General features: G+C 41.8%; 1 protein-coding gene across 10 annotated transcripts in view; it reads right to left on the bottom strand.

Annotated features, from left to right (window-relative positions):
* ANK2 (ankyrin 2) overlaps positions 1–15,222 on the bottom strand; it is a 165,652-nt gene that overhangs the window by 59,450 nt on the left and 90,980 nt on the right. For 9 of the 10 annotated variants that reach the window (XM_069855102.1, XM_069855111.1, XM_069855109.1 and 6 more), the window contains 3 exons: positions 12,244–12,342; positions 8,756–8,828; positions 1,209–1,353 (listed from right to left, as the gene is read on the bottom strand). In XM_069855102.1, coding sequence (XP_069711203.1) covers positions 1,209–1,353; positions 8,756–8,828; positions 12,244–12,342 — 317 coding nt within the window. Of the gene's footprint in view, positions 1–1,208; positions 1,354–7,286; positions 7,351–8,755; positions 8,829–12,243; positions 12,343–15,222 lie in introns of those variants that run through there. The other variant, XM_069855104.1, reaches the window with a different exon arrangement.

Genomic DNA, 15,222 nt, shown 5'->3' with positions numbered 1-15,222 from the left:
ATTTTCAGTGATTTCACTGGAGCCGTCTAAAAACCAACAAAGACTCCAAGCTTCTATGACCTGAATGACGAGGGATTTACACACGCTGCAAGGCAAACACGACTGTTTCCTGACATCTTTTGTTCCAGAAGTAATTCATAACCTACTGAGGCAAACAGAATGGACCCTACTGATTTCACTGAGTATAAGAAATGCTACCAGAATAATAATCAAGACTGGAAAATAAGGTAGGTCCAAAATTCTTTCCCGTGCCAAGAAGATCTCAACTTTATTTTCCCCCTTTCATGAACCCCAGTTGCGAGGCAGTAAACCTGCAGACATCACTGATTTACAGTAGGCACTTGAAGAGGAATGCTGGTAGCCTGTTCTGAACTAGAACTGTGAGTGTTCATTTGCAGTGGGAGTCCACACTTATGCTCACTATTGAGGTTCTCATTTTGGAAAGGGAACTCCGTATTTTTTGTAGATTAAAGTGACATTCCTTTAAAATAAAATAATAAAAAAATAAAGGTACAGGCACTGTTATTCCATAAATACACCCTGGTTTAAGTTCAACTTGTTAGATATATGCAACCCTAAGTTTTTTGGACTGAACAGACGTTCTTTTTCTAATGTGCTTTCCTTTTATTTACAAGATAAATACTGTGCTGTGCCAACAGAAGGAAAACTTCTCTTTCCTCCTAATTCAACCATGATGAAACAGAGTCAATGTGCTCGCTGACGATATACTCACGGCCAACCCAATGCGGAATGATCAAGTCCATTGCTCCTTTCTTTCTCTCTACAACTCTATAAAGTCAGCTCACCCACTGCTAAAACATCCTGTCCACCCCTCCCGACTCACAACAGGAGGAGATGGGGATGATTTGTAAGCCTTTTCCCTAGACAGCCAGCCTCTTCTTCCTCTGCCTGACCACAAAGACAATAAAAGCAACCTGTACCCCGAACAAATTCTGCACTAGACTCTGTGTGCAGTATTGGTGAGAAATGTATTCACTTCCAGTCTGGGCAGTAATTATTCCTCCTGACCAGCTATTCCTCACACAAAGTGGTGACTGCCACACAGAAATACACAATAAAAAAACATCGATAAGCACATCCCATGCCTCCCCCTTGAGTTAAAAGGCTCCAAGAAAAAGGATTTCAAACATTTATAACAAAATGCGTGCAGAATTATCATAAGAAAAGATATGTGCCCAGGGAAATACCTGTCCGATCGTCCACCTTCCAAGCTGTACCTTAGGTAGTTCATACCATCCAAGAACTGGCTGCTCGGTAAAGAGTCATCTCCCAGTTCTCTGAGGTCTTCTGGCCTGAGGTACTCTCCTCCATCTCCAGTCATCGTGTCATCACCTTTAAATCAATCACAGAAGGGACAGGGAATAAGCAAACATGCAAGTTTGAGTTCATTTACATCTTGGGATCTAACAGCTGGCTGGCGCAATAAACAGAAAGGCATTGTCCACTCAGGGATCACTGCAAGCCACAAGCAATTAATGGATTTAATGAAAAATCAAGCAAGATATAATAAGAACTATGAAATCAAGGTGATTAATCAATTAGATTCAATCTAACTTTCTCTACTGCACATACTGCTAAATTTCTTTGCTGCTCTCTGAAGCACAACCTCTGTTCCTTTATCCCTTTTAGCCCTCTGGTCACAGCTATGCTGTATCACAGCCTGACAGTTTATGATTAAATATAACTACTTATTTGACTGCAAGCTATGTGTTTTCAGCTGAAAAAGTGCTTTCTGTGGCCTTGCAAATCCTAATTTAAACTCCTCATTGTCCAAACTCAACATCATGTGAGATGCTCACCCATGTTCCAACATCCTTCTGTGCTCAGCAAAACAACTCTCATTTCTAAAACACCGCAATATCCAGACACTGGAAATAAGCTCACACGCATAGATGATGATGATCATTAATCAGAGCAGTAATTTATTATGACTCAAAACCTAAGTGCTCACTGGTTATCTGACACAGCAACCTTTTCTTATATATTCTGAAGAACAGGGTTTACCTTTTTTTTTGGTTCAAAATCATTTTTCCCAGGAAATTCTGTCCATATGAAGTCACAGTTTGCTTTTCCCCAGCAGACTAATGAAATAGATTTCACTGCCAAGCAACATGTAGATGTTTCTTTTCATTCCCCACTTTCAACACGATCTTCTGCCACAGCTCCTCCCTGCTGATTTCAGTCACTTTTCCTGAGCTTAATTACAAGAATTACGGTATGAGCCCACCAGATGCTTGGTGTGGCCCACAGAACCACACAACATGACCTTAGGCTACTGATACCATCAAACTTTCTCATTTTCTAAGCTGCACGGACAAATGCAAAGAACCTGAAGCTCAGTTACTGCAACTGTTAGACCGGAACAGTCATCAGGGGCTCCACATCCCAGTGATTCACCCCGACAGGCCAAGGAACACAAAGGATTGCACAGGTTAGGCAAGTGGTATCCATGCTGTTTCAAACAGAAATCACTTGGACATCAGGATAGTTGCCACTCGTGTGATTTAAAGTCTTAATAAAGCAAAACTGCAAAACTCAATTATCATTACTGCTGCTGTTTCTGGTAGAGCTTCTTCCCTCCTCCCCTAAAACATTACTGGCGTTGCAAGCTATAGAGAGGTGCTCACTACTAATGAAGAAATCTTGATATCTGCTAGTTTTTCTGGCTTGATGTCTCAGCTAATAAATAAATAATTTATAATTTGTCATCTAAAAACTCTGGAGATTTAAGATTTTTTGTTATATAGAAATATATGTAAAAATCAGGCCTAAATCTTTTCAGCGTAACAACAAAAGCTCTCAAAAATTCCATCTGCCCACATTAAGAGGGAAAAACTGGGCACAGTTTCACAGAAAACAATAAAATGCATTTAATCATTGCATGTTTCCTGTCTTCTGACAGATGATGCCTCCCGTTTCCTGGGAACGTCACATTATAAAGCATGAGGCTTAGTGAAAACTTGGAAGATATTAAGGCAGCGCTGTTAATCAAACAGCAAAAGGAATCTCAAGTTATAGTTCAAATAAACTAGATACTTATATAATCACACCAGACGTTCCATCTGCAATAGAAACAAAGGCAAAGTCTCCACCACTTCCATTGCACCCACTTCCTTTAAAAAAAAAAAAAATTCCAACTCTCCTCTCATTTCAGCTTCAGCCTCTGATCTAAGAGCTGTCACCAGTGGGTCTGAGTAACACTCATCCTGTTCCTATAGTTCTCCTGCTACACAAGGGAATTGCAAAATCCAGCTGCTGTATGGGAACTGCTCGGGACCTGCTTCTCACAAAACACACAGAAAATACAGGCAAAAGATAAAGAAATATGAAAGCAAGAGGGCTGTGATAGAAACTGCCAGAAATTGCTTTTAATAGATATTTTTAAAGCCAGATACAGCTCTGAGTTTGCCAAAATTACTGTTTTCCCCGCAGCACGCAGACAAGTCTACAGCTCCCCACATAAGTGCTGCTCCATACAAGTAACAGATGGAGACAGCACAGCTATGGTAAGCATGATTTTTTATAGAACATCTAAGTCCTGAAGCATCTATAAAGGAATTTGCATCTGATACCTGCCTTGGACACCTTCACTTCAACCCTCTGTTTAATGGCCCACACACACTACGGGTTCCCCTGAATTACAGTTTGGCTAATGTTTTAATTTCATTTATTTTCAGCCAGAAAGCACGGTTTCATATGGAGTTTCATATACTGAAACATGACTTATCATGAATCACCACCTCAGCTATTGGGAGCTTAGTGCAGCACTTGCACAAAGACAGAAGGTGAAGCAAACGAAAAGAAAAAAACCCACGTGCCTGCCCTGCAGGGTCTGCAGGGAGGGGGAGATGCCTCAATCCTGTTTCCTCACAGATTAACCTGGTACAAAATGAATTCCAGTATTTCACAGGTGGCTACTACAGGATTCATAAAGCTGTTACGCTGGCTCTAGGTAACACAGAATAAAAGCCTTACCTTTTTAGAACTGGTCCAGACTATCCCTACCTCCCTAAGCCATGGAAGCCCTGGAAGGCAATCAAAACCAACCGGCATGAGAAAAAGGCTGAGGTATGGTGGGGCTACTCTGCCACACACAGTCAAACTGGGACTTGAAGGAGTTCTCTACAGCTTCAAGAGGAGCAAATGACATTAAAAATGAGAGAAATTAAAAGATCCTGGTGCAGAAAGTGATGGAGAACTGATTTATCTGTTTGTTTCACAAGAAGCCTGCTTTCTTCTCACGAAAGAGGAAAATCCATCCTTAATCGGGTAAATATATCCAATGAAACAGGAAATTTCCTCACAATATGAAACACATTGTGCTGTAAGGAAGAAAAGCTTGGTCTAGTACAGACATCTGTGATGCCCAACAAACCTGCTGGCCAAGATTCCACGTGCATTAACATGAAAAGAGCAGGGGAGAGAAGTCTTTTCCTGCTTCCCAAGGGTACAAAGTATTTACTAATTTTACCTTTGTGAGATGCATATGGCAAGAACTGCTCTTTTATGCAGCAGCTTTAAAAATATTTGTAATTTTAATATTTGTAACTGTAATATTTGTCACTGTACTGGCAGACAAGTGATCTTTCACAGCCACAGCGTTCCAGGGAACAGCAGCCCAGGATGTCTGCTGCCTGCAGGATGGGTAATGCTCCTCCAACTGGGAGAGCTTGCTTGGACTACAAAATATCTGTAAGTACTGTCAGCAGCCATAAAATCTTGAGCTCGTTAAGGTTAATGTATATGTAAAAGCAATCAGTCTGCATCAGCCATGAGTGGGAATGATACCCAGGAGCTTTAAAGACAGATTTGGAACAGATGGATAAGACTAGTCAAAAATACATTTCCACTTTTTAACAGGCTGATTAGGATTTAAAAGTTATTGTAGGTCATTCAATCTCTGAACAAAGTAATTCAGTACTCAACACTGCTCATAAAATAACAAATTAGGAAATAACATGTAAATTTATGAAGTGGCGGCTTCAGGTAGTGCTTCCTCTGCGTGCTCAGAAGTGTCTCTGATCAGGTCAATTTGATTTTTTGTCATCAATCCTGATGCAAATGAAAACCAGCAGCTTCTTCTAAACTTCTACCAAAGTTTTAGTAACCTAACCACAATGTCCTATCTCTCATTACTAAAACGTTGACAAGTGAGCAATCTTCAGCAATTCTACCCCAACAACAATAAAATATTTTTCTCCAATGACAGTATCAGATTTTTTTTTTAATTAAAAAAAAAAAAAGCTATACTCTCTGTGAAATAATTCAATGAAAAAATCCAAGTAAGACTTTGTCCGGAGAAATTGTGGCTGCCCCGTCCCTGGAGGTGTTCAAGACCAGGCTCGGAGCAACCTGATCCAGTGGGAAGCGTCCCTGCCCCTGGCAGGGGTTGGGACTGGATGGGCTTTGAGGTCCCTAAGCAACTTTTCCGAAAAGAATCTCCCTTCATTTGTTAAAAGGTACCAGTTAGAAACTTTGCATAACAAACCTCCAAACACCTCCAGGGATGGGGCAGCCACAGCTTCTCTGGGTAACCTGGGCCAAGGCTTCACCACTCTCATCGTGAAGAAATTCCTCCTTGTATCTACCCCAACTTACTTGCATCTAACCAAGAACAGCTACTGGCTGCAATTTGAACTTCTGGGTTCAACTAACCTAAGTTATTCCTTAAATAGTACAACCAATTAAGGCACTACTTCAGTGGAATTATGTGCACATACCACAGCAATGAATTCTGCTCAGCTTTAACTGCTTGTTCCTTACACGAGTGCCATCGTGTTGGTGTATTCTAAGGCCACATGTGGATGTACTCAGGAAGTCCGCTGTCAGATTTTAGCCCTGTTTTCTGCTGTTAGAGACAATATTAAGGAACTCGGTATGCTTATCAAAGTGCAAGCTGCAGTTACCACAAATAAGAAGCGATACTCTTTGAAAGAAAATATTGTTGGCACATTATCATTTAGCAATAACACCATTCATAATAATAACTAGGTGGCCAGTTGGTTCCAGGCGAGCAGTTGCAAAGGCAGATAACAGCAGCATTTTCTTCACAGTTCACCAGGCAAAGCAGCTTCTCATTATCTCATTCTGCAACCGGAAGATAGAGATAATTGGAATGACTTCCACAGAGTCATTTAGGAATCACCAACAGTGCCAGAAGCAAATTCCTGAACCCTGTTGGAGTTTCTGCCTGTAAAGTAACCTCTCAGTCCTCTGCGAGCGTATGTCTGAGCCACACTTACTAAGGTAGACTTGCGTGTCTAACCTGTCTTACTTCCCAAGGACACATAACGACGCTGTTTCCAGTTTTAGAAACACCCCCACAATCTCCACGGGAACACACGCATTCTTGTGTGTATTTATGGTCCTTTATTTTATACTGCTAAAAGGATGCAGGACTACTGTTTTCGCAATATGAATGCTGTATTATTAACACAACACCATACAGCGATGCAATACAACTGTTTCCCACGCAAAATACTTACAACCAGTGATGAACAAGCTCCACAATGGGACCTGAAATACTTATTTTCTCAAATACTCTTCTTGTGTTCAACTTCATGATTAAATAATTACAGCTGGCAGGTTTAACGTGCCACAGTGAGTTATTTCAGAACACAGCGTGTCTCTTTAGAGCAGCTAAGAACACAGCATTGCAGAAACCTTATTGCCAGCCTCTGACGACTACGCCATCACCAAAAGGTTCATCCTCTTTACTAATAAACTTCTGCAGTTTTCCTGCGCCCTGCTCTTTTAAGTTCCTGTGACAAGTACAACCCACGTTAGGAATTTTGACCACATGCCAAATGTTTTGTCCATAAAACCAGATTTTACAAGGCCACTGGCAGGATGTGCTTTAATTGTGATGAGCCCACTTTGCACTGTGCAGCAGGGTGACCAGGGTGCTCTTGGCCTGAGTGTTCTGCACTGCGCCTCGAGCAGCAACGTGCCAGAGCACCGATGCCGGATCTGGTGTCAGATGGTAACGGGAAGCAGAGAATGTTAATTCAAAGCAAGGGAGAACATTAGACATGCTAGAAGGCCACATGAGTTTTGCCAACATATTCAAATTAACAGGTAATAAATCTTAGATTTTTCTAGCTTCCCTTCTTCCTCCCACCTTTCAGGAAACACACATCCAGCCACACTTCAAAGGTAACAAAAAGGAGCAGTGTTAGGCACCCAGATTAAGCATGATCACGTTGCTTCAATGCAAAACCCAAACAATTCAAGTTAAACAAAAAGATATAGTCTGTAAGTCTTACTCCACGAACTTCTGCTAATAGCACCTGTGCCACTAAATGCTTCACCATCACTGAAGCGTTCGTCATCAGAGTGTTTAAAGGCTGCACAACATATAAATGGGTTGGAGAAAAAGGAATACCCTGTATTAATCCTGTAAAAGCATAAAGACATCCTAGGCTTTGTGGATTTAAAGATGGTTAAATGGTAGTTCAACGCTGGGAGAAAATTCAACCAAGTGAGCACAGGGCTACAAGCAACTTAAAGGACCGTTTATCACAGCAATTACAAAAGCAGCAGGATGTTTTTCAAACAGAGAAAACATAGCAAAAATATGCCTGAAAGAAATAATTTCACTGATCGTGATGCAGCAGAAAATAATTTCTTTTTGAACTACACTTGCAGCTTTGCAAGCATTAAAAAGTATCTGGAGCCTAAATGTCATATTTTCTCAAGTGCGTAACTCATTTATCAGCATAAATCCCACCTCAAAAAGCAATACAAGCTGTTTAGAAACATGAATGCCATTAAATAATAATCATAAATGGCATTCCAGAGCCATTTAGAACCACAAGTGCATTTGTGTTCTTTGTAAAAGGAAAAAAACCAACCCTGTAAGCCATGTTCCTATATCCTTAGGACCTTTGGAAATTACTCACTCTATCAATTATTGGCATGAAATAATAAGAACCACCATAAAATAGCATATGTAAGATACCGTAATACTAATTAACCCTGCCAAGAGTAAGAACGAACTTGGAAAACTCTTGCAAATGCGCATGCATTTATCAGATGCTGTTGCGATTAGAATTTCTAAGGAGTCACTTGTGAACTTTGAGAAAGGGAAGGTTTTCGGCTATTATCATGAGCACTTCATCCAGCAGTTCACAGAATTCCTCTTGGGGCTTAGCTAAGCGGTACAACACACGCCTCCTGCCTGTTAGAGCCTGACTCCAAAGGGCCAAACTTCTTAGCATGTTGTTACTTTATGCCACGCTGTATGTACCTGTGATCCACGTGTGCCAACAGCTCCCTTAAGGAACCAGTCTCCTCTCCTTCCACCTTATGCACTTCCTTACACAAATGTTTCCAATTAGGCAGAACTCCTAGATACAGGTATCTGAAGTAGGTGGCATGGATCCAAAAAAAGTTACTGCTCAAATCCCTCTTTATGGGAGGGTCAAACCCAGAGCTTTGGGAGAGCTCTGCATTTAAATTTTAAAATCTGAAGTTGGGAAATGTTCCCATTTGTTTATCTGGCTCAGATAAGCTTTTCTGAAAGAGATGCCGTGGGCCAGGATTTTGGTTTGGGTCAAATTTCGGCGTCTTTATTCAAATGCCATCATGACTACATCATTAAAGAAAGGCCATTACAGAACTTCCTCTCAAGCACGGCAAAATGAAGCTGTTGGAGTACTTAGGCAGCTATCCTGAGCCTCTCTTACAGATTAAACAAGTGACCACAGAATAGGAACTTTGCAAAGTTGCTCACCTTCTTCATCTGAAACATCCAGGACCTCGGTCATTGTCTCGGGTACATTTAGCTTGTGCTTCTCTGTGACAGTCTGCAAGGACAGAATCATCAATATTCAATTAAACACCAAAGGAAGCAGCAAACAGCAGGGTATTTTCAACAGGAACAGCAGTGGGATCTGCTGAGACACTTTGTAACATCTTCCCCCATCCTCTAGCATTATTTTTTAGCTTTACTCCAGAAGCTCTTATTCCCTGTGCTGTATAAGGTAACATTTATTCTGGCAGAAAAGTACAAACAAATAAAGATAATGAGCTGGTCAGAGGAATAAAAGGAATGAAAAGAAAGCTCCCAGCAAAGTTATTTATAAATGGTGCATGTAGAACAATTCAGCTTGATGTTTCCAAGATGATTTTAAAATGAATTAGGTAACGTCTACAGAAGAGTTTCAGAAAGTTGTATGGGACAGATGGAAATTATTAAATCGTAAAGCATTTGGAAATGAAGTTATGAACGATGGGAAATTCTTCAACTAAAAAAAGATGTGAAGGATTTACACAGATCCCTTGAAAAATTTCTTCCCCCACCTCCCCAAAGTGGCTACACTGCATATTAATGGTATCCTTTTCATAAATAACATGTATTCCCCCTAATCACGTATACACTGTGGATGGGGAGGTGTTATATGAAGATTCTGAGCTTAAAATATTGTGATACAAGGCAAGGGTGAACCAGAATCAAGACAGCAAGGCCATGTACATATGTGTTTCAGAAGAACAGAAAATCTGTAACGCTATCTCTGGAAGTCTGAAATCAGCCAGAATCATTAATTTGACAGCAACTCCTAAGAGAAGTCGTGAATTCACGTTTTTAAATGAACTTTTACTGTAATACTTTTGTGGGTTTTTTTAATTGAGAGGCACATTAGAATGTGCCCTCGGTGAAAACTCTTCCACGTGTATTTCTCAAACTCCCTACTGTCCAGTGCCGCTGAGAATTCAATGATGTCCTTTACTTTAGCCTTCTGTATTTCAGACATTCATGGTAAAGCCACATTTTCATCTGGCGGCATAGAATAGTTCAGATATAAAATTCAGGTATATAAACCTGTATGGACACCTAGCAACGACTTACTCAACAGCAGCAGACTGGAATGCACCTCAAAACTCCTCATACATTCATTTGTCCACAAGGTCACTGTGCCTGCTTGCACAAGGACCCCAAACCTTAACTGCACAGCAAACCGCTCAAAGCCCAGTGTGTTCTGACTTATCTCCTATTCATCTCTAATCTGTGAGTAAAAATAACTGCACTTTATTCTCTCTATATTCATGTGGTTCCACTAATAATAACACTAAGGCAAGTAAGGGGAAGATTTGTTCAAAGTTAGACCAAAGCCCTTGGCACTGGAGATCTTTTCCTCACCCTGAACGCCAGTGACTTGCATATCAATAAAGCATCAGGCTGTCTACCATCCTCCGTGCATCCCTCAGCCGCAACCTCGGAGAATGGAGTAGCTATGGTTACAGCACCTTTTTTTTCAGGGCTAAACACTGTGTTCTGGTTTGGCAACACCAACCTAACCATCTGGAGAACTTTATTGCAGGGAGCGGCTGAGAGCGCCTGGTATTTATCCCTCCTTTTAGGACTTGTTCTAAATTATGTTATATCAACATTCCCCACCATAAATGACATCGCCAGAGTTTTATATTCCATATATCCCCAAGGCACAGCATTCAGACAAACTCACAGCTGAAAACTCCGCTGAGTTTCTCAAGGGTTCCCACCTGATTTTAAAAGCCATACTTCACACATAGACACAGTTCAAGGTTTCAACTTCTCTTATATGCAAGCATTAGAGGTCAGCTATGCAAGTACAGTTCAGTACTCAATTCACTCCTAAACCCAGAGCATGTGGTATCTGGTAGAAACATCCACTACCCTCAAAGTTTAAAGAAACATTTATCCAGAGTAAATAACTCGCAGGCGTCTTTCCGCAGCATAATCCCCATCATAACAAAGCATCTAAAGCTTATATGTGGCACGGTACCAGGCTCCACAGAGCAACACAACGCGTGACAGGGAGGAAGGTACAACTTACACCAGGCATAAATGGAAAAGTGTGCCAGGACCCAGCACAGAGAGCAGCAAAGGTGGCATGTGAGGCTAAAAAAAAATGTCCTTTTCAAAAAAGCTCAAGTTTCTCAGGAAATTTTATCTAGGTTTGACTTTTCTAAATGTCAGAATAGATACATATGTGTTTATGTATGCACACGTACGAGGTGCTGCTTGAACACAAAATAAATAACAACAAAAACATACAGTCTTTGTTAACAGACTCCTGGAATTACACTCCAATTCCTTGTCCAAATCTGACTCAGGCTGATCTTTGCAGGTCGTTAATAAATTATGGCTCACTCTGTAACCTTATGCTACGTTACTTTTATTCCATCTCACTGGGCTATCAGTGGGATTGCTGTCAGCATGCGACAAAATCATAACTACTTTCCCTTTTCTTTACTAGAGACTTTGGATTTCTTCCCTTCCTCTAGCCCCCTCCCTGTGGCATCCTTTAAGCAATCTGTGGAATTACACATCTCAAAATGAATCTAGATCCGATAGGTTTTCTACACTGCTAAGCTTTCTTGGATTATAAAAAGCAAAGGTACGACCTTACAAACATTGTTCCGAGATAAAATGCAGCGATGGGAATTTAAATCAAAATTATTTCTTCAATGATGCACTATTGCTGATGTTCTCCCTTCCTACCTGCTAAAACATTTGTAGAAGGGAGGGGAAAGTCCAAGAAGAGAAAACCATCTCCTTCCAGGGTGTCAGATCAGTTTTCCCCAACTTAAAGAAACAGTAGCACCTTGCTGATGCTCAGCACATACTATGAAGTCAAAACACAGACAACCAAGAGCGCAGAGGACTGAGCATGTAAGGAAAGATTCGTATTCTGGAATATTAGGATCTATTTGAACTGAAAGTGACTCAGGTAAAAAGATGATTGATGTGATTCAGAGCCATCTAGTGAGCATCATTAAGCTTGGCACTGGTCCATGGCTGGTACAGCCCAGATGCCAAGGAACTTGCTGTGGTGTGCGGCAATGGTGGAGCGTAAGTAGGTGTTGAAAGAGTAGAAACATAAGGACAGACTGAAACAGGGGAAGTGAAAAGAGAAACAGGATGGGATCTCAACAACAAACCACAAACTTCTGCAAAGTTTGGGTTTGCGGCTCAGACCCATAACTAGAAAAAAGTTTCACTCTGCTTTTGAATAGTTGTTTTCCAGCTGTATGCTCATAGATTTTGTTACCCAGCTCCGTGAAGTCATGTTCCACATGCTTAAAAGATACACTGAAAGCACTTTTGCAAAAATCAGAAAGGAAGGGCTGAAACTAGAAAACAAAAAAGGGAAAGAGAGACCAGCGGAGTTGAGGGAAGAAGAGAAAGACGACATTCTGAATAAAGAAAAGAGATATCTTAATGCAGCGACAACTCACAGTTGTGGTGGTGGTGATCTCCTCCGTTACAACCTTCAGCGTATCGACCACTGAGATGTATCCCAGGCGCCTTGCGATAGCTAAGGCAGTGTTGCCATTCTGGAGAGAGAAGGGAGAAGGGGAGAGGGAGCGTGATGAGAGGGAGGATTGTGATGCGAACCAATGAGATCACACTCAGCACGGCATGAGCCAGCATTTCCATCCAAAACAAGGCGCAGCCTAGGAAAATCACTGCTTTTTTACCATTACATGACTCTGTCTTTGTAACTTCTTTAAGACTATAGCCCTGATCGCCATGGCAACACAACACACTTCCAGCTGCCTGCTAGTCTACATGAAAAGCGCTGTATGGTTTAACCCTTCAGGGCTCAAATTTCATTACACACACTGTGTCTCATCTGCAGACGTTCATGTTTTATTTTGCACAAACAGCTCTACATCAGAAATGCTCTTCTGAAAAAAAAGGATTTTAAAATGTTACAGATTGACTTCCAGTTGAAATTGCTAAATCTTTATCGGGTACAATTCCCTCTTTGGGGAATACAAGATGACAGCTGCATTGTCCACATACACATCCATCCCTCCTTACAACAAAAATGTGTGTCCAATAAAAGTGCACAAAAGCTCATGATTTAGCAAACACAAAACCAGCCTATATAAGGCTTGAGGGTGGAGAATTCATTTCCATTTAAATCAAGTTATTTGCAGGTTAAATGCCCCTGATATATAGACATGCCATTCATCAAACGGGCATTAAAATGCTAATTTAGGAAGTGTTTAGGCCTATTTCTCTCTATTTCAGCCCCTGGGACACTAGCAGTCCATGGCTCCTGTGTCACTCAGCTTGAGGAGGGAAGGAAGGGATGTGTTCCATGATTTCAGAACAGTTTTACATTATTTTGCACTGAACACGCTGGCCTAGCGGGAGAATTATGGAAAGCCACTGTACCGCTCTCTGCACCAGGATGATTTCTCTTGTGCACTGTGCACAGGATACGAGCCCGAGGGCTTCTCTCTGCTTCAGATTATAGGCAGCTAAAGCCAATACTAAGTTCTTTATTAGTCTAGCTCAGCAAACCTGAAGCAACACAGTGTTTATGGATTAGCAACACAAAATCAATGGATAAGCATCTTCTCATCACAAATAATTGGACTGTTACTGTCACTTGCACATTCACTGCTCCTATTCCACCCCCAGCCCTAGTTGGCTCAGTTTGAAATTCTCTCTTATCTCAAGCTACAGGTTGTTATGTGTGGACAAGAACAGATCCAGCACCTCAGAAAGCTTGCAAACTGTGCAGTAAAGACACATCCTTGAGACCTTCCTTGGATTTTCGTTAGATTTGGGCATGGCAGTCCTAACATGAGGGCTAAAGGTAAGTAAAGAGACCTTTGGTTGAGTGCACCCAATAGTACCAGCAGCCCCAGAAGCCAACTGCAGCGGTCTCTTGCTTGATGCTCTGAGGCATAAATGGATATTTTGGATCACCGTACGGAAGATTATCCACTGTGATCGTTCCAGGACCAAGCAGGATGCCAGTGCTGATGTAAGCATGCACAACACATGTACACAGAAACCAGATCCACTCTGGGGAATGACACGAGTTCCAGACAGTCAGGCTGCGTTTTAAAGATTACCCAATTAGAGTTGACTAGTAACAACACCAAAGTGAAACAGGACAGTTGTGTTCCTGGCTGACTGTGGACAAAGAGCCCTGCCAGAGGTTACTGACGGTCTTTGAGGAGGCATGAGCATCACTGAACTCAGTAAGAACCTGAAATGAAGCCAGCGGATAAAGGGACAGGAATTTGAGTACACATCTTAAAAAAAAAAAAAAAAAAAAAACAAAACAAAAACCCCAGGCTCTGATTTCCCCTTAATTTTTATGGAAAAAAACTTATCGAGATTATCTATTTAGAGATGCAATTACTGAAGCAGGGGCAAACAAATAAGCACGGCACAGCTAGCTGTGGCCAGCCTGACTCTGTAGCTCCAGAATCAGTTAGCCCACCTCACACTTAGCTCTGTAAGATATGATCTGAACTACCGTAAGAGGATAAGGAAAAAAGAAGGAAGTCACATTTATACATCTGACAACCAGCTGTGCATTGGGCTTGCCTGGAAAAGTTTTGGTAGCTGGGGGGCTACAGGGGCAGCTTCTAGCAGCTGCTAGAAGCTTCTTCCACATCCAACGGAATCAATGCCAGCCAGCTCCAAGATGGACCCATCACTGGCCAAGGCCAAGCCCATCGGTGATGGTAGTAGCACCTCTCTAATAACAGATTTAAGAAGGGGAGACAAAAGCCCTGCACAAATGCAGCCCGAGAGAGGAGTGTAAAGGTGTGAGAGAAGCTCTGCAGATACCACGGTCAGTGAGGAAGGAGGAGGAGGAGGAGGAGGTGCTCCAGGCCCTGGAGAAGAGATTCCCCTCCATCTCCTAGGGAAGACCACAGCAAGGCAAGCTGTCCCCCTGCAGCCCGCGGAGGTCCACGGTGGAGCAGACACCCACCTGCAGCCCAGGAAAGTGCAGGCATAAAAGATTCCAGGATTGCATGTGTACTGGGGCAAGCAGTCGATAACTTGGTGTATCCGCAATATTAGCAGCAGGCACAGAACAAACAGCCAATGTTCTCATGCCTGCTAGCTTGTTGAGACCTTGGAATCTTTATTAAGACCCGTGAGTTAATAAGAAAAGAATGCACTAGACGGAAAACATGAAGATAAGGGGCACATCTGTGGAAAATAGTGGGTTGCACTCTTATCATTGAACTGAGGGATTCTCACAGGTGGAAATTCATTGGGATAGCTGCTTACCGGATAAAGAAACACTATATAAGGTTTACATCCTCTCAATAAAGGTGATCTCGCTTGTTGCCTCATCGATGGGGTCTGTGGCTTAATTGCTACAGGGAAGGAACTCACGCTGGAAAAGTTTATAAAGAACTGCCTCCCATCAGAGTGACCCCATGCTGGAGCAA

This window comes from Phaenicophaeus curvirostris, chromosome 4 (genome assembly GCF_032191515.1).
Source record: "Phaenicophaeus curvirostris isolate KB17595 chromosome 4, BPBGC_Pcur_1.0, whole genome shotgun sequence".
Taxonomy (NCBI): Eukaryota; Metazoa; Chordata; class Aves; order Cuculiformes; family Cuculidae; genus Phaenicophaeus; species Phaenicophaeus curvirostris.
This window is presented reverse-complemented; position numbering and strand designations above follow the sequence as displayed.